Source organism: Typha angustifolia, chromosome 5, assembly GCF_048772165.1.
Source record: "Typha angustifolia cultivar Huaian chromosome 5, ASM4877216v1, whole genome shotgun sequence".
NCBI classification, from domain to species: Eukaryota; Viridiplantae; Streptophyta; class Magnoliopsida; order Poales; family Typhaceae; genus Typha; species Typha angustifolia.
The window spans coordinates 5,869,776-5,887,149 of record NC_133243.1 but is presented as its reverse complement, the minus strand read 5'-3'; the positions used below and the strand labels follow the sequence as shown (position 1 = coordinate 5,887,149).

The 17,374-nt window shown below is 34.1% G+C and overlaps 1 protein-coding gene across 2 annotated transcripts; it reads left to right on the top strand.

Annotated features, from left to right (window-relative positions):
• The first annotated feature begins 2,734 nt into the window (after positions 1-2,734).
• LOC140759912 (phosphoinositide phosphatase SAC3-like) lies at positions 2,735-16,951 on the top strand. 2 transcript variants are annotated; one of them, XM_073096606.1, is made up of 15 exons: positions 2,735-3,209; positions 4,403-4,607; positions 4,707-4,872; positions 6,012-6,234; positions 7,583-7,659; positions 8,247-8,434; positions 8,512-8,606; positions 8,746-8,879; positions 8,975-9,410; positions 10,157-10,278; positions 10,395-10,475; positions 11,357-11,539; positions 11,932-12,066; positions 12,739-12,847; positions 16,477-16,951. In XM_073096606.1, exons 1-15 carry the CDS (start codon positions 3,072-3,074, stop codon positions 16,579-16,581), a joined length of 2,397 nt encoding a protein of 798 aa, XP_072952707.1. In that variant the 5' UTR covers positions 2,735-3,071; the 3' UTR covers positions 16,582-16,951. The 2 variants fall into 2 exon arrangements, with proteins under 2 accessions (XP_072952707.1, XP_072952708.1); XM_073096607.1 differs by having other exon boundaries at positions 2,736-3,209; positions 8,978-9,410.
• The last annotated feature ends 423 nt before the right edge of the window (positions 16,952-17,374 follow it).

Genomic DNA, 17,374 nt, shown 5'->3' with positions numbered 1-17,374 from the left:
TAAATCCTTGATAAATATTTTAAATTCTAAACTTAAAAAAAGAAGAATAGCTAAGTTATTTATATATATATATATATATATATATATATATATATGAACTTTAATATATAATAACATGTTAAGAATATTTCATTAAAAGCTAACCACAACAACAAATCTAAGAAAAGTTTAATAATTCTTAATAGCAATTATAATATTTAAAATTATTATTATTATTATTATATTTAAAAAATTTCAAGAGATAATTATGTATAAAAAAACCTTAATTATAAGCACGTATGGAACTATTAGCTTATTTAGAATCTCATAGTTGTTGGCACGATGCAATAAAGACCTAACCTTATTCTATACCATCTGAGAATACTATCATGAGGTTGAAAATAAAATTGGGTAAATTCTTTTTAATTTTTTTAGAGCTTTAAAAGGCTCCTTATTTGTTTTCCATGTATAACTTTAATTAAAAGTGCATGCAATTAAAAATAAAGGTATTTATATCTTTTTAATATCTAATTTATATAAAATTTGAAAATACAACTGTTTTAAGGGTATTTTAAAAAAACTAATATTTACTTTATTTCAAAATTTATTATGTTTAAAGCAGTGAATTTTTTTTAAAATAAAATCATTTAAACATGTGGATTTATTTCTAAACGTATTGTTGAATAATTTATCTTGACAACAGAATAGGAAATAGTTTGTTATTCTCGAATATAAAATCTTATTCACAGTATTAAGATTATTTTTTATCTATATTTAATTTAACTCAGATTAAGAGAACTAACATATGGTATTTTTTAGATATTAAAAATAAAATATATGAGTCAGATAATAAGTCTTTTTAAAACTTACCTCTACTTAAGAATTAAAACTTCTTCTAAAATAAGTCTTTTGATTAAGATGTAATAATTAAATAATCATAATTCTTATCTCTCTCTCCTCTCGCTCCATACTTTCAAAATTTTTTAATTCAATAATAACATAAAATTACTATTTTATCAGTACTTTTATTAATAAAAAATAACTGCAAGTAAAGATTTATTATATTAAATACTACTACTTCTTTTAAGTTGAATTAAAATATTTTAGTCATTTAGTACAAAACATCACTAATTTTCTAATACAATTTTACTCTCTCCATTATTCCAATATCAATTTTATATCATATGAGATATAATAATCACTCCTTATACCAATATACAATTAAATATTACAATAACTTATATCACAATTATTATTTTTTTCAGGATAAAATGGAAACACTTTTTAGACGTTTTGGCTGATTGATACGTGTCATCTAAGTAATGGTGGACTACCTAGATTTTTTTTCCTTAACCATTATACGTGTGGATCATCTAAGTGGCCATTTCATTATCTTAGTAGACAAAAAGAAATAGATAAGGTGGTACCCATCAATTGCTACAATTTAAGTATTTATAATAATAATAATAATAATAAATAAAAGAAAGCCTACCAACTACTCACAATATACTCTAATAGAGACCAAGAATGCTAGATAATATCAAATGGATATTTGGGTCATGATAAATATCTAATATAATTCACATGGCTCTTGTGATCCAAATGCAATCACTTTTCCTTGAGGGAATTGAAAGGTTGGCTTACTTACTTAGTACAATACTATTCAAATAAGGACCATCATAAAGGCCATTTAGAAGGGTCTTTGTAAAAATTATGATATATATATATATATATATATATATATATATATATGTAGCCTTTAATGATTGCTTGGAGGTAGAACCAAGAGGAAGATTCCAAGGGACTTTGTCACTAATTAGTATTTTGGCATGTGGGTTTTCATTAATATGGCAACCAAAGCAAAGTTTGGATTGGTATATGTCACATTGGTTGCCATATGAAAGAATATTCGAGTATCTAGAAAGAATAGTTAGATGATAGTAATTTTGTTTTCATCTTGTACTAACTTCACAAGAAATAAAAATTAATCCTTTTTATTTCTCTATAAAATAAGTTACTCTCCAAACATTTCAGAGTATAGTGTTAAATATTATGTTCCTTAAAATTGTGTAAATTAAGTTGCATAAATTTCTTTATTTTAACCTAAAAAAAACTCCTTAGGGCCCATAGCTTTATAAATAGTTAATTTATTAGTAATAAACTTTCTTCTTAATTTTAAAATTAATTTCTATTCACTTTTTTTTGGATATATAAAATTAAATTATTTTTTTAGCTCTATTAATTCGTTACTAATAATACGTTGACTCCACTTAAATTTAAGCTCAAAGTTTATATAAAATTTATGTTACTTAGAACCAGCGAATTTAAGGTAATAACATAAATAATTAGCAGTTTTATCTTATTTTTAAAAAATAAAAAAAAATCCAGCTATTTATTTTGGAGGAGTAAAAAAGGGAAAAAGAAATTTATTTGGAGATTATAGTTACTTTAACTCATGCCAATAATAATCCTAAGTTAGATAAACTAAAAGAAGAAATTCGAATTATATTATTGAGGTAAAAGAAAGGATGCAAACGATAATAGAGCAAAAGATGAGGTCTTATTTATAAATTTCCATGTCATCTTTTTTACCAATTCATCGTCCTCTCGTGACGCCGAAACGTTCCGATTGCACCTTTTCCACCAAAATAAGAAATCAGGATTAATTTTTTGCCTTTCTAGTCGACCTTAGAAAGGTAAATATATTAAATGTACCTTTTTCCCACATATTATAAATACATTTTGCAATTTCTCTTCTCCCTTCCCCGGCTCGTTGGGTATTCGAAGCCGTGGTCTTCTTGAGCTCTCCTTGGATTGGAGATTTCTCTACCAATTCCCAAATCGAATTCGGAGCCCTAGCCCTAGTCCTACCGAAGAAATCCTTCCTTCGTCTCGACCTTTGTTTCGATTCTGCCGCTTCTCGTCTCCTTTTGTTTTGAAATCTACCGTTTGCTGCTCGTTTGAAGCTTTTTGATTGAAGAGAACGGATCCAAGAGGCTGTATAAGAGGAGATGCTCTACTTGAAGCAGCCGCGGGGCGATCTGGGGTTCCGGCGGCCGGCGGTGTGGTGATCTTGGCGTGTGGATGTGCCGATGAGCTCGACCGAGCCACTCTTGGCTCGGGATCTGGTCGAGATGGCGGTGGAGAACGGCGCGGCGTATCGGATCCCCGGCGAGCCCGGCTTCTCTAGCTGCTGTCTCGAAAATTTTGAGCTCTATGAGACCCAATCGGTTAGTTCTCTGCCTCGAACGGAGGCATTTCTCTTTTTTCTTAGCTTTACACTGGTTTCTTAGTCGTGTTGATACCTTGAAGGTTCTACTAAGGCTGTTTTGTAGTATTGAATTTGAAAAAAATTTATGCGGAAAGATACGTTTTTTTTTTTTTTTTTTGATTAAACTTGGTGCTTGAATTTGTTTTTTCCGTGGGAACATATACTGCTTCAATTTTCTTGAGAAATGAATGATATAGTTTTTTCTCTTATGTAAAATGTTTAATGAAGTTTGGTCACAGATAAATTCGAAGTTGGGGCTGAAATAAATATAAGGACGAATAATAACAGAAAAAAACATAAAGGACATTAAAAGCTGAAATGTTGAAAACTATGAATTGTATATATTCTTATAGTACGCATGACATAGTACATTTCATTCACCTTATTATCAAAGACATGATCGAATTGAGATCAGCAATATCTATCTTACTGAATTTCTGTTATCCTAATTTTCTAGAGATATTAGATCTGTTAAAATTTCTTGGACAGGAGAAATTCAATGGTGAGCGTAGAGGATCACTAATTATGGGAGTAGACAGCCCACTATCTATGGATAAAAGATATCTGTAACTCCTAGCAAGATGAATTTCCCGCTTAAATTCCTGATAACTTGTGTGATTGATAGATAGGTAGTTAGCAAAACCTCATGGATCTTTTTTTTTTAAAGGGAGGAGACCACATCCCACGTGTATCTTTTCTCTCAACTAGGTGCACTAGGGATTAGCGTGGTTTCCTTCTTACAGGACAGCGACCTTTTGCATCTTTCATTGGTTAGAATGATAAGTCAATTATTCTATGCTAATTTTCTTAATTTTGTTATTATAAGATAACCCTTCATAATTTTACTAATTTTATAGTTTATAGCATTTTCCTTGGAGTGATTTACTCTTTCAGACTGCATGCTGGTTTTGATTAGAGGTACACCGTGACACAATACTTTTTTGGCTGCTGGTTTTGATTTGTCTTGTATCCTGAGAAATGTGGCGATGCAATTGCCTACTAAAATATGGAATGAGAAAAAAAAGAGAAACAAAGCACTGTTGAATAGTACAGTATCACAAACAAAGCACTTGTATATGATTTAGGCACCAAACAGGTTGACTTAGATTGCTCTTTTGATCTCTGTTTTATAGTTGCTGCTCTATATTGCAGAAATTTTATATGCTTGGAAGTGACAAGAGCGGACAACTGTGGAGAGTACTAACAATAGATAGGTTGGAGCCATCAGAGCTCAATATTCATGAGGATTCTACCACGTATTCTCAAATTCAAAAGCTCAACCTGATGAATCAGATAGATGGAGGAAACAAGTCAACTGGTGGACTGAAGTTTGTTACGAAGTGTTATGGCATCATTGGCAAGTCAAACTTTAGATCTTATAACACACTATTGAAATACTGTTGGGCTAATAGCTTTATCCCATTATAATATTTTGATAGAACATCTCTTTTCTCAGGTCTTGTTAAGTTCTTGGGACCTTATTACATGTTGGTTATTACTGAAAGAGAGGAGATTGGTGCTATATGTGGTCATACAGTGTATAAGGTCACCAAGAGTAAAGTGATTGTGCTTCCAAATCCCAGCATACATTCCAATCTTGTCGACTCTAATAACGAGAACAGGTGATCTTTCTACATCTCATACTATGTATAATTTTTTACTTCTACAGCTATTATCTGTGTAGTGCCAAAATATTTTATGGTGATTTATCTTAGTGGATCTGTTCTATTTCAATTCTGGATTTCCATTGATAATTCATGAGTATCAGAGAAAATTGCAACATTACTACTACCATTTGCCCGTTAATATTGCATTCTATTAATGTAATGCTTCTCCATATCATTTCTTGAATATATTAGTAGTGAATATATAAAGGAAACTATTTGCAAGCAATATTACTCCTTATATATACTTTTCAGAAGTCCTCTCTCAATCTCTAGTTATTAACTTATTATCACACTATTATGGTTAATGTGAGTCTAATGCCAGATTCTCTTTAGCTCACATATCAAGTCAAGCTCCACACATATTGTGCTTGTAAATTGTTAGTACCGATTATATGGGAGTATCTCGATACCAAGATACTCCCTCATGATCATTTATGACGATGCGTGTTGGAATTGAACATATCTTACTTTAAATAAATCTAATTTGGGGTCTCTTTTATCTCTTTTGATACCTTTTTGTATTGTGGTGCTTGACTTATATAGATTATACTTTTAATTTTAGAAATCAAAGAGAAATTTTGATATTCCCAAAGTTATTTGCCCCTACTTAGAATGATCCGAGAAAACTGGGAAGAATAATGATATTAGAATCTAATTGCATATGTTCACTAATATCTATGTTGAAGCACTTTATATTTGCCCTTAAAACCTATTTTAAGGCTCTCGAAATGTTTAAACTTAAAAATTACTTTTTCGATATGTCAAAGACTATTAAGTGTGGCACAACATTTGCCAGCGATATGTATCATGCTGAGTTAAGGTCGGCAAGCATGAGCCTTTGGCGTGGCAATCCTTGATTTCTCCTATACTCCTAATTTCAATGGTGATTACATTTTTATACATTTTCTACTGTTGAGACTGCATCATGCTTTTTTCATCAGAAAAATATTTATCAAATCAGCAAATTAGTATTATTATGTCCAAACTTTCTTTTAAGCAGTGTTATGACTTTCTCTATTGTTGCACTTTCTTTGTCATCCACATAATTTCCTTTTTAGCTTTCACAAAACTCCTCTTTCTCATTAATCCTGCAGATACTTGAAGCTCTTGTGCACTGTAGACCTTACTAAGGACTTCTATTTCAGTTATTCTTACCACCTCATGAGAAGCCTTCAAGAAAACTTATGTGATGCGCAGGAAGGGCAGGCCTTGTATGATACTATGTTTGTGTGGAATGAATTCTTAACACGAGGGATTCGTCACCACCTCAAAAGTACAGTTTGGATCGTAGCATTAGTATATGGTTTTTTTAAACAGGTAAATGCAGATAAATAATATTTGATGTTTTGCAGTCTTATATAATGTTTTTAATTGACCATAAGTTAGAGGTTTTTTACATGTCTTACATAACATCTTACTTGACAAATCTAATTAAGCGTCTATTTTGATAACTAGATATAGAGATCAATTTTGGTACCAATAGTAATTGGTCATGGAGCTTGTTCAAATACCCCCATTCTATGCATATGGCTGGTAATAAGTTGTGTAATTTCATGGTAATTGAATTTCTCATCAAAACCAAGATTTCCATCTCATTAAGGTTCATTTTCTTTTATTTCACATTTCTGTTCACTCCATTGGACTTGTCACTATTCAAAGTTGTCATCAGTGACACCTTTAAATTTGAGACTCAAAACTCCACATTAATTTTAGATGCAAAATATTTCGATAAAGAAAATTGTCGACATGCATGACAATTACATTGATTTGTGACAATGAAGTTTGGCACAACATTGGAAACTGGAGATGTTTTGTGATTTACCTTTAATATCTCAATCTAGGTGGACTTAGTTATTTTTTGGTGTTCATGGTCATTTACATGTAAAATAGAGAAACCTAGAAAGTATAAAACCACTTCTATTGTAAAATTTAGCTATTCTATTTAAAGGAATTCTTTTTTAGAAAGTTTTGTGTGGCTTATTTTTAATATCTTATCTCTTTTATTCCATCTTTCTTCTCCTTTCTTTTCTATTATTCTTCCTCTGACCTTCATCTATCTTTCTGCTGTGGAGTAAAACCCAGCAATGAATTTCTTTTATCCCTGCTTTTGGTCGATCCAAATGAATCCTACTTTCACTTAATGCTATTATGCTATTGATGCCTAAGGTAACTGCAAATATAAATGTTTCACTGGAACCATTCTCAATGCGTGCAAATATTTCTTTCTGCATTCTCTCTCATTACGATCTTGCAGTCCTTTTCATTGAGTTACTTTCTGGTTGTTCAGTACTCCATATAGAATTTCACTACCTATCTTATTATACATGTTTCTGTAAGATAGAACTGGAAAAGTTACTTATATGTTGTACTTTGATATTCCTTTTTAGTTTCATGATTTTACTTTATGCTGATCGATGACGTAGTAACTTACTTTATGATGGGGCAGTAGGCCAGATGATAAGTAGTTTCTGTGAGTATAAACCACTATACTCCGATATTATAGAGTGCATGGGAGTATATCTTGTAAATGTTGGAATAGGTGTACTACTGTATCAAGAATTTAAGTGCCTCTTTCCTTAATGCTCTTGAGTGTCATATTACAATTTATTCCTTTTCAATTTTGTATCGTACTAGGACACTGATAGTATTCTTTTTGTGCATTCAGGACAAACTATCAGTTTCTGGAAAGGTCTTTTGGTTGACACTAATTGCTAGGCGCTCACGGCATTTTGCTGGAACCAGGTTCTTAATTTATTTTCCTTGTCATTGCTGGCCTATTCTGAAGCTGCCATATAGTTTATTCAGAGAAAACTGTACACTCCAGTTTGGATGGTTAGAGAGGGTATAGAAAACAAAGAAAACAATATAAATAAAGAGAGGGAACAGAGAGAGAGGAAGAGGGAGCTCTTTGTATCATTCAACGGAGAAGAAAAGAGGCTAAAACTTTAGAATATAAACCCTACAGGTTGTAGGAAGTTGGAAAGGAAAGGGAAGATAAAACTATCCAAAATATATAATTGACGAAATGAAAAGATGACATTTATTTTATTTTATGAGAAGAAACATTTTTAGATTCCCCTTCTTTTGGTTCCACTCCACTTTGTGAAAGAAGGAATATTGGCTTTGGAGAGAGAGAGTTCTCTCTTTCCTTTCCACTTTGAGAAAATTGAAATTTTCTTTCCTGTAGTTCCTGTCTCCTCTCAAAAGAGAGCTGCATCCAAACAGTGTTATTTTTTGTTTGTTTTGACTGTGAAATGCTATGATATGTCAACAAAAATGATGCTTCTGTGGTTATACTTATTTAGCTTCCATATACCTTTTCTGATCAGGTATTTAAAGCGAGGTGTTAATGAGCATGGTAGTGTAGCAAATGATGTTGAGATAGAACAGATTGCATTTGAAGAAGTTCCTGGAGAACCTCCCTCACGTATAAGTTCTGCTGTGCAGAACAGGGGCTCCATTCCACTCTTTTGGTCCCAGGAAACCTCAAAAATGAATCTTAAACCAGACATTATAGGTAAGCTCCAAAAATGCTGCTCCTGTCTTCAAGATAAATCATGATGTACTATTTTTGTGCTTTGTTCCTTTTTCCAGTGCACAATGATGAGGTTTACAAAGCTACCAGGCTCCATTTCAAGAACCTCGCTAGTAGATATGGAAATCCAATAATCATACTAAACCTCATTAAGGTGAGTTCCATCTTAGATTAGTAGTGCATCAATGTTGGGAAATATTTGGCCAGATAATTTCTTATGGAACGTTGGCATAAGATTTTTATGGTCTGATGATATTCTGTATCTTCAATTCCTTCATGGTTTTTTATGGAAGAGATGTGAAAGGAAACCTCGAGAATCTCTGCTTCGTCGAGAGTTTGATAAGGCAATCAAGTTTATAAATAGGGATCTATCAGAGGAGAATCATTTGAGATTCTTACATTGGGATCTTCGTAAAAATTCAAGAAGGTATTCTTCTTTCATGCAGCACTATATTGTAGTTTGTAAAAATAAAGAGTTCTACTTTTGTGAGGAACAATACTAAATCAGGAAATTTAATCCAGCAGTGCTGAATATGTCCTCACTGTACTGGTGAAAGTGGCATCGGAAGCCTTGAATTTGATAGACATCTTCTACTGTCAAGGGGCGCTGACTTTGAGGCCTGATGGGTGCCAAGAAGATATCTCCATAAGCCCCAATACCTCTGTTCATGGGATTGCAGAGGATAGAGTTGGAAATAGTAAAACTTGGTTTGCCAAGCCAACTAAATTACAACAAGGTGTCCTTCGCACAAATTGCATAGACTGCTTGGACCGTACTAATGTTGCACAGTATGCCTATGGGTTAGCTGCTCTTGGACATCAACTTCATGCACTGGGCTTAATAGATGTTCCAGAAGTTGGTCTGGATACCCCTTTAGCTGTATCTTTGATGGACATTTATGAGATAATGGGTGACACACTTGCTCAACAGTATAGTGGTTCTAATGCTCACAACAAGGTTTGTTTAGGGATTGATATTATCGTCTTTGATTCTATACTCATCAGAAGAGTTTCTATTTTCTTGATTTTCCTTCTGGGATGTGATGTTTAACCAATTTTATTTCTTGTTTTTATTTTCCCAAGTATTCTCAGAAATGTTTCTGGATTATCAACTTTGGATATCTGTCAGATTATACAGTAGTTTGGATTTAGCCTCTTTGTAGTTGCAACTACATTGAGAAGGTTCAGTCAACTGGAGAGAATATCATATAGATTGTAGATATATTCTTACAACAATGATAGTTGTTGTAAATCTAGACTTACTATGATAATACTAAGAATTCTAATGAGTTTACTGAACCTTTTTCTTTGTGCTATCCCTTTTTCTAAAAAAGGATTTGTCAAATTGACTGTGCAAAAGAATCTGAAAATATCAAAAATGAGACCAGTATACACCTATGAGTTATCTTTTTCAGTGAGAGGCAGATGTCTCGAGAGGAAAGTTTTACTAAGAAAATTCACCTTAACTATTTCTATCATTTATGTCTTAATATTAGTTTAATATTCAGAGACTCTATTCTTCTTTTCGTCTCAATTTTCCACTACCGTGTACAACCATATTTTATTTCCGTATGTTGATACTCCTATAATTATTTGTTATTGGATTTTATCAAGATATGTTTTGTTTTACTTCTATTGTCAAAAAATTAAATCTTATCAACAAAACTATTATGGTTTAATCATTCATGTGGGGATGATCTGTAGATATTCTCTGAGAGGAGAGGTCACCTGAAGTTAGCAATCCGATTGCAAGAGTTCTTTAGAACACTTCAAAGACACCATAGCAATGCATATATGGATGCTAATAAACAGGCTTCAATAGACTTGTACGTTCATACCAACTTTCCTCAAGAATTTTCTTAATCTCATTACTTACAAGTAATAGTTCAACTTATCAAAATGCTATACCTTTTGACGGTATTAATTCTTCCTAATATTTTAGATTCCTGGGCTACCTTCAACCCCAACAATGTGAACTAGCACTTGAGGAGTTGGACTCTGATCAGCATTGCAACATCGAGAAGTATGGTCATGCATTTGCTGACAAAAGTTTGATGTATTCTTGTCATTCTATAGCACATGATATAGAACTCCATCTATTGCTTTCCATAATTTAATTTGAGAGCATTAACTAAATTTTTTATCTAAAATTTGCCATGGCAATACAAAAATTACTATGCAAGTTTTATTTTGATAGAGGATGATATATATTCCATTTTTGGAAGTTATGTTTGTTTCATGCTTTAACCTTCTTTATGTTGGAATCCTCTCTGTGATGGTTTCCCTGCTGAGTATTTCTCTTAGATCTTGTGGTGTCTATCTTACCTCTACTGTGCTGTAGGAGCTTCCCAACTTTTTTTTTTTTTTTTTTTGGCTGTAGGTTGGTAAGATTTATGAAACATATGATTCTAGTAAGCATATAAACTATAAAGTCAAATGCAACCAGTCTGAGCCAACAACCCCAAATATTTATCTATAGTAGCTCTTTGAATCATCCTTACTGGGATTTGGTGCAACAAATATGGACTCTTAAGACTAATGAGATTTTCTACCGAGCTAATAAAATCAATTGCTATTTGCTACCATGCTTGAACATAGTCCAGAAAGGTTACAGTGATAATTGCAAAGTCTAATTCATGCTTTTTGGTCAAACTTATCTATCAAAGTATTTCCTGTTAGAACCCATGTGGAACAAAGCTTTGAATCTTGTCTTGAACAGTTGCATTTTTATATCAGAAAGGAACTTATACTGGCTGCTTCAATAATCTCACAGAAAGATCTCTTTTTATTTAGTTGACACCTTTTGGGTAATTGTCTTTAACAGCATTTGTAGATTCATTATATTTTAATTTTTAAGTAAGAATCTTCTTTGTGACATATTTTTGACCGGTTATGTATTAAAAGGTCTCTGTTAGATGACAACATTTCTCTTGAAAGAGATACATCAGTGTCCAGCAGTAATGCTGGTCAAAATGGACTTGTAAACTCAGCAGTGTCAGAAAGAGAGAAGCAGGCGGCATTTCCACATGTTTCCTCTGATACAATAGCAGGATATTCAACCTACAAAAATGAAGTATCATACTCCAGGTCAGTTCCTTCAGTTTTCTATCTTTGAAGTATCAAACTGTCAGGTTCCTTGCTTTTCTGATAGAAGGGTTATATGCCACTTGAATCTTATTTTTCTTTATATGCGGAAGATGCCTATTTATTTTCAGCCCTTAAAACTAAAAATATTAATTTGCATATGCTTTCATGCATACTTTACATTACCAGAAGAAATCTCAAATGTTAAATATCCATCAAATTTATTCTGATGTTTTTACTTTTTTCCATTATCTATCTCCAACCTGTTGACAGGGTTGCTTCTTTTTGGGTGTTATATATTCTAGAAAGACTTTTCTCCTTCCAGACACAGAAAATAATTATTTGTTAGTCAATATATTAACAATTTGACTAACCATCTTTTCTATCGGTTGTAGGTGCACTACAACGGTGTTGCAAAAGAAGCTTTCAACAGACGATGAACATATCTGTTCCAATGAAAATAGAGATTTTTCAAACTTTCTCGACGTTGATCGGCTTTCATCTTTATGTGAGGAGGAACTTTATGAAAGGTGATTTTTATCTAGTTTAATATGCTTTTATGGAGCACACCTTGTTTATAGTCTCTTGTTGCTTTTCTTTTACTTTTTTAGTCTGCACCTGTGTATTCAGTCAATATATATTCAACACAAGTGTATGTGGTTCTTCCGAGTTAGTATTTTCTTATGCACTTATGTGCACTGATATTGATTGTTTAAGATTGCTTTTTCTAACATCACGAAAGAGTTCCATTGTGTGTCATTTTTGAGCTTCTGATTCAGAGCATGAACATTGCATTTGAGTTCATTCATGTATTTTTCTCTTTCTTGCTTGATTTAGTACCATGATCTCATGCTTCCAGACAAAAGCCAGGTGCACAAATCCACATACATGAACAGATGCCTCACACACAAAAAAGGAAAGAGAAAAAATCTAAATTTTATTTTCAATTACAAACGTATGGGATTATAGAACTGGGGCATATGCGGATTTTAATTGGCTTTTCTGGTTAATTATTAATGTCATGATTCTAAATATGAGGCATTCCCATTTCTCATAAATCATAAGCATATAGATTTTGGGTTGTTTCTTGTTAGAGAATGACGACGTATTTGTCCGACTTTTTTATTCATTGGATAGGTCAAAGCTTCTTGTGCAATAGGAAATTATGAAATATTTTAAGTTTTATTCTTATGTTCATGCAGGTCTACATCTACAAGCTCTTCAATAGAGAATCTTTCAACTGAAAATGTATGTAACGGCATAACCTCTGAGACAACTCCAACTCAAAAACCAAATGGTGTTGGCGTAAAGGTCAGACTTCTTTTAAGTTCTTTACTGGTACCTCATTTTCCTATTTTTAGCTCTTTACTGGTACATCTGATTGTGATAACGACATGTTCGAGAGAGTACATGAGTTGTGATTGTGGTCACACCCTGGTGGTAGAAGTGGGAGCACTCATGCACAAAAGCAAGGGTTTAATCTGTAGTGTTGCCTCCTTATTGTGTGGTGCGTCTAAAAATTTAACTTGTGCTTTAGGGAGGGTTAGCTCCTTGTCCAATTAATTAAAGCAAGCTCCAATCACTAAAACAAAGGAAAAGATAGTAGCATGAATTTTAACAAACTGAACAAGATATAATTGAGCAATCTCTGGTGGTGAAACATCATGGGAGTTTTCGGGGAGATGCATAAGACTAGAGAGGGAGGCGGGCATTGGAGGCATGGCAAAGTGGAGAGAACCAAAGAGAGTTGATTGGTTGTGTATGTGCGTGTGCATGAAGGGGATGGGGGTTAGGGGTGAAGTGAGAGAAGGGGAAAGTGAAACAGACAAAGATTTGAGTAAGGCCGAGGGAGAGGGTGTGGAGGAATATATAATCAGACTCAATCCGGTTGTTCAATTGAATTGTATGGGACTTAAGCCATCTTGAATAATGACCAAGCTTTTAATTTTGGTCCTGGCTAGCTCATTAAGCTAGAATCCTAGACTTAGCCCACCAAAAGACAAGATGAGTGAAAACTAGGCTTAGTTTGTTCAATTCAAGAAACCAGGTTGGACATCCTCTTGATTTAGCTTTTCAATTCTATAGTTTCAATTAAGAATGGCCGTGCCGATCACCAGCTGACATGGCACGTCTCGTGTTGCAAGAGAAAGAGAGAAAAATAGAAGGGAGTCTACTCAACTTCACTCTTCGACCTCGTTATCGCCGCTCGTCACCGATAGGGTTATCAAAATAAACAAGCGGCTCAGGCTTGACTCGGCTGAAGCTCGGGTTCGGCTCGGCTCGAAATTAATTTCGAACTGAGCCTAAGCCTGAGCCTGAGCCTGAGCCGGCTTGGGCTCGACTCGATAAGCTCGGTTTATATAAAAAAAATTAGTATTCACACTGTCACACAGCCTAAATTTCCCAATTCTTTACCCTCACTCAATCACGCCTTGTCGTCCTCCATCTGTCGCCGCCTCGTTGTCATCGTTCTCCTCCATCCGTCGCCGCCTTGTCCTCCATTGGCAAGCCGCACATCATCCGAATAGAGGAGAGCCTTGTTGGCGGAAAACCTCTAAGCAAGGAGCAGGAAGTAGTCTGCTCCAAGCCCTTTGTAATTGCCCTCATCAACGAGCTCGAGAAGCTTCACCTCCCCCTCGCCGTCGCCCTAGGAGGTCTCTCCCCACCACCGCCGCTGCTGCCACCACCGAAACACGAGGAGAAGAGAGTCGAGGGTTCCATTGAGGATTTGCTATATAGACTTCTTCACCACCGTCCGCTTCACCGCCGCCGCGTCCTCCTCTAATAAAGCTTGGGCTTGACTCAGGCTTGGTTTGAGCTTGGTCTGGCTCGACTCGAGTTGAACTAAGCTGAGCCTAAGCTAGAGCCGGCTCGCTCAGGCTCGTCTTGTTTACACCCCTAACCATGACTTCATCGCCCATTGTTTGTGTGTTGGAGCCTCGTCGATGAATGAGTAACTTAAGTTTTTATTCACCCACCTCGACCCGCCCGGTCTTCTTCCTTGAACTAGGGCATTTGCATCGTGTTAGATGCAAGCGGCGACTTTATTGACACTCTAGCATGCGAACGACGGGTGACAAGGTCGGCGGTGACGGAAAGCTTGACGACGAACAGATTGTTGTTAGGAAGTGTCGTGCGACACCCCTTGTGCCACATGCCGATACGCCACTGGCACAATATCAGTTGGCACGGCCATCGTTAGTTTCCATGATGGAAAAATTAGATTGCTCAGGTAAGGAAGCTTAAGTTGTTTATATTTTATTCTTTTTATTTTTTAGGGAAAAAGATAAACAGCATGTTCCATTAAGAAACTTGATTATCTTGCAGACTGCCACAAACGACCAATGAGGACAAGGTTTAAAAGAGTTCATACATCCAAGCATACTAAAAGACTCAGATATTTATATACATCACTATTAAATTACCAACTACTTCAAAAGTTAAAGTTGTTAGAGAGCAGTAATTTTTATTTTTATGTTTAACACTTCGCTCATTTTGACAATGAGATATTTTAATAGGCCCAAGAAGTTTTATATTTTAAACTCACCAACTACTGTAAAAGGTTAAGCTATTAGATAATAGTGGTTTTTATATTTTACAATCACCTACTTCAACGCACCAAACAAAATTATAGTAACAAGGCAATCAACCAAAAGGCCTAGAAAAATAACACCAACAAAGAACTAGTTATCCGAAATAACTGGATCCTCAATTGCATGCTATGAATAACTTTCCTAAATAGCATGCGTCATCACCCTAAATAGTTGCCCAAAGATAATATAATTTTATGTGAAACATTCTCCCAACTTTTGGTTGTATTATGAAAAACCCTTCTATTGTGTTCAAGCCAGATAGCCACAACCCAGATTAAAAGAATTTATGGGATCATTAATATAGAGTCTATATCTAGGAACCACGGATATTTTTGTACTCTTATCAAATCCGTATCAGATATAGTATCAAACACTATACTCATCAGATACATTCGGATACGTATCAGATACTTCCTTAATGTATCCAATTTTTTAAAAATATAATTAATACTATGGTTACTTTTCAAATGCTTCTTAGATAATCTTAAGATTCCTATCATTGGAAGTTAAATCAAAGGAGACTCAGTTTTCATTTCTTATTAGATTTAGAAGGTTTTTTTCTGTGAAAAAATTGAGTTTGCTTATTTATTTTATGATCTGTATTAAGAAATCATGATACAATGGCTAATTTCTTTTGATTTATAGATTGAATTGCTTGTTTATCTTACATCTTAGTTAGTATTATACTACGTAATACTAGTTATTCGTTATAAATGGTAGTTCTTTTAATAAATTAATTGAAGATCTCCTTATAACAACTGTCAGACACATGATATAGAATTTCTCAATTAAGGAAATAAAAGTACAGAAGTTCACTAATGGATATGTGTGTATGTGTATGTATATGTATATACGCATCCTTATTTTTTACGATTTACCGTATCAGCGTATCCGTATCATATCGTGTCCGTGTCACGTATCCATTTCCGTGGTTTCTAAGTCTCTATGTTCTTATGATGCTTTTATTGTAATTTCCAATTTTCTTTCAAGTACTGAGAAGGCTTTGTATGCTAGCATAGCCAGAGTTCTAGCAAAGAAGTTTGAGAAGCAGAGTTGATTACACAAATTTTACTAACATCTAGAATTTTAGCTGGTGGATAATGGATGATACTAGTGTGAAATGTGTAAATATTTTCATGTTTGTGCCTGTTTGCATGAACTGGAAAAGGCTTAAACTACTGTTGACTTAGCCTTCTGGATAAGCTCAGTTTAGTCGGAGTTATAATCACATGGTACTCCTGTATTCCTTTTTCCATCCTTTAAGATGGAATCACATGATTGATTAGTCTTGAAAATAAATATGCAGAAAAATACAAAATATCAACTTTTTATTGTAATTTATGGCAGGAAATAAAGAGAGCCAAATGCGAAATGCCTTGTGGTGTTGGTGATTTTACTGAGAGCTTTCAGAATTGGGTTAACTATGGAGATATCTTTGGCGATCATCCCTGAACGACGTAGCAGATCACATGAAATGGGGAAAGACAGCATATTGGTTGCAAGAACGGTGTTCACAATGTGGCGTTCCTCTGTAATTGATCTACTACTCTCTTCGTTACTCTTTCCCCGGTGTAAAATTCTGTTTATTTTGTCACTACATCTTTTGCTAATAGCCTGCTAATTATGAGTACATAGATATGATTCTTTCAAAATCTGTATCATTGTTTACAAGCCTGAAATCCGCATGATGTAAATATTCATGTACATTTTTCTGTTGAGACTGATGTTGTGACAGCATTTGTTCCCTTTCAGCTTGATGTGTTTATAGATTTTGTAAAACCTATGTCATAATTAAGGTTCAATATAAAGTTCAATTATATGATATCCTTTACCTCTCCATGCTTTCAGTACTTATTTTATATGACATTCTTGCTACAAATTAATATTCTAAGCTGTTGCCGGGTATAACGGTATGAGTTCTACTGAAAATTTGTATCTTTTACTGGGATTAGCCCAAAAGTTTCCTTTCAGGTACCACATTCTTGAATCAGAAACCATTTTCTCCCACAAAATTTGTGCTGCTTAACTAGCACCAAGTAAATGGTGAAAACAACGATGACACTTAAGAAACTATATATTGTAAATGTATCAGATCTCCATTTATATGTAAGTTTTCATAAAGCTTGGAAGCCCCACACATCTACACCCTCATTTAGACATTTACAACCGAGAGAAAGCCAGGAGATTCAACAACCAATTTGCAGGCGGATCGGGCCGGCCCCGTTACCGCTCACTAGCTAGGCAA

Bases quoted from the DNA above. Each gene is read 5' to 3' on its own strand.
- LOC140759912 (XM_073096606.1), top strand. From the start codon at position 3,072: ATGAGCTCGACCGAGCCACTCTTGGCTCGGGATCTGGTCGAGATGGCG. The intron at 4,873-6,011 runs GTGATCTTTCTA...TTAATCCTGCAG, and splicing joins GACTCTAATAACGAGAACAG to ATACTTGAAGCTCTTGTGCA. The intron at 12,067-12,738 runs GTGATTTTTATC...ATGTTCATGCAG, and splicing joins GAGGAGGAACTTTATGAAAG to GTCTACATCTACAAGCTCTT.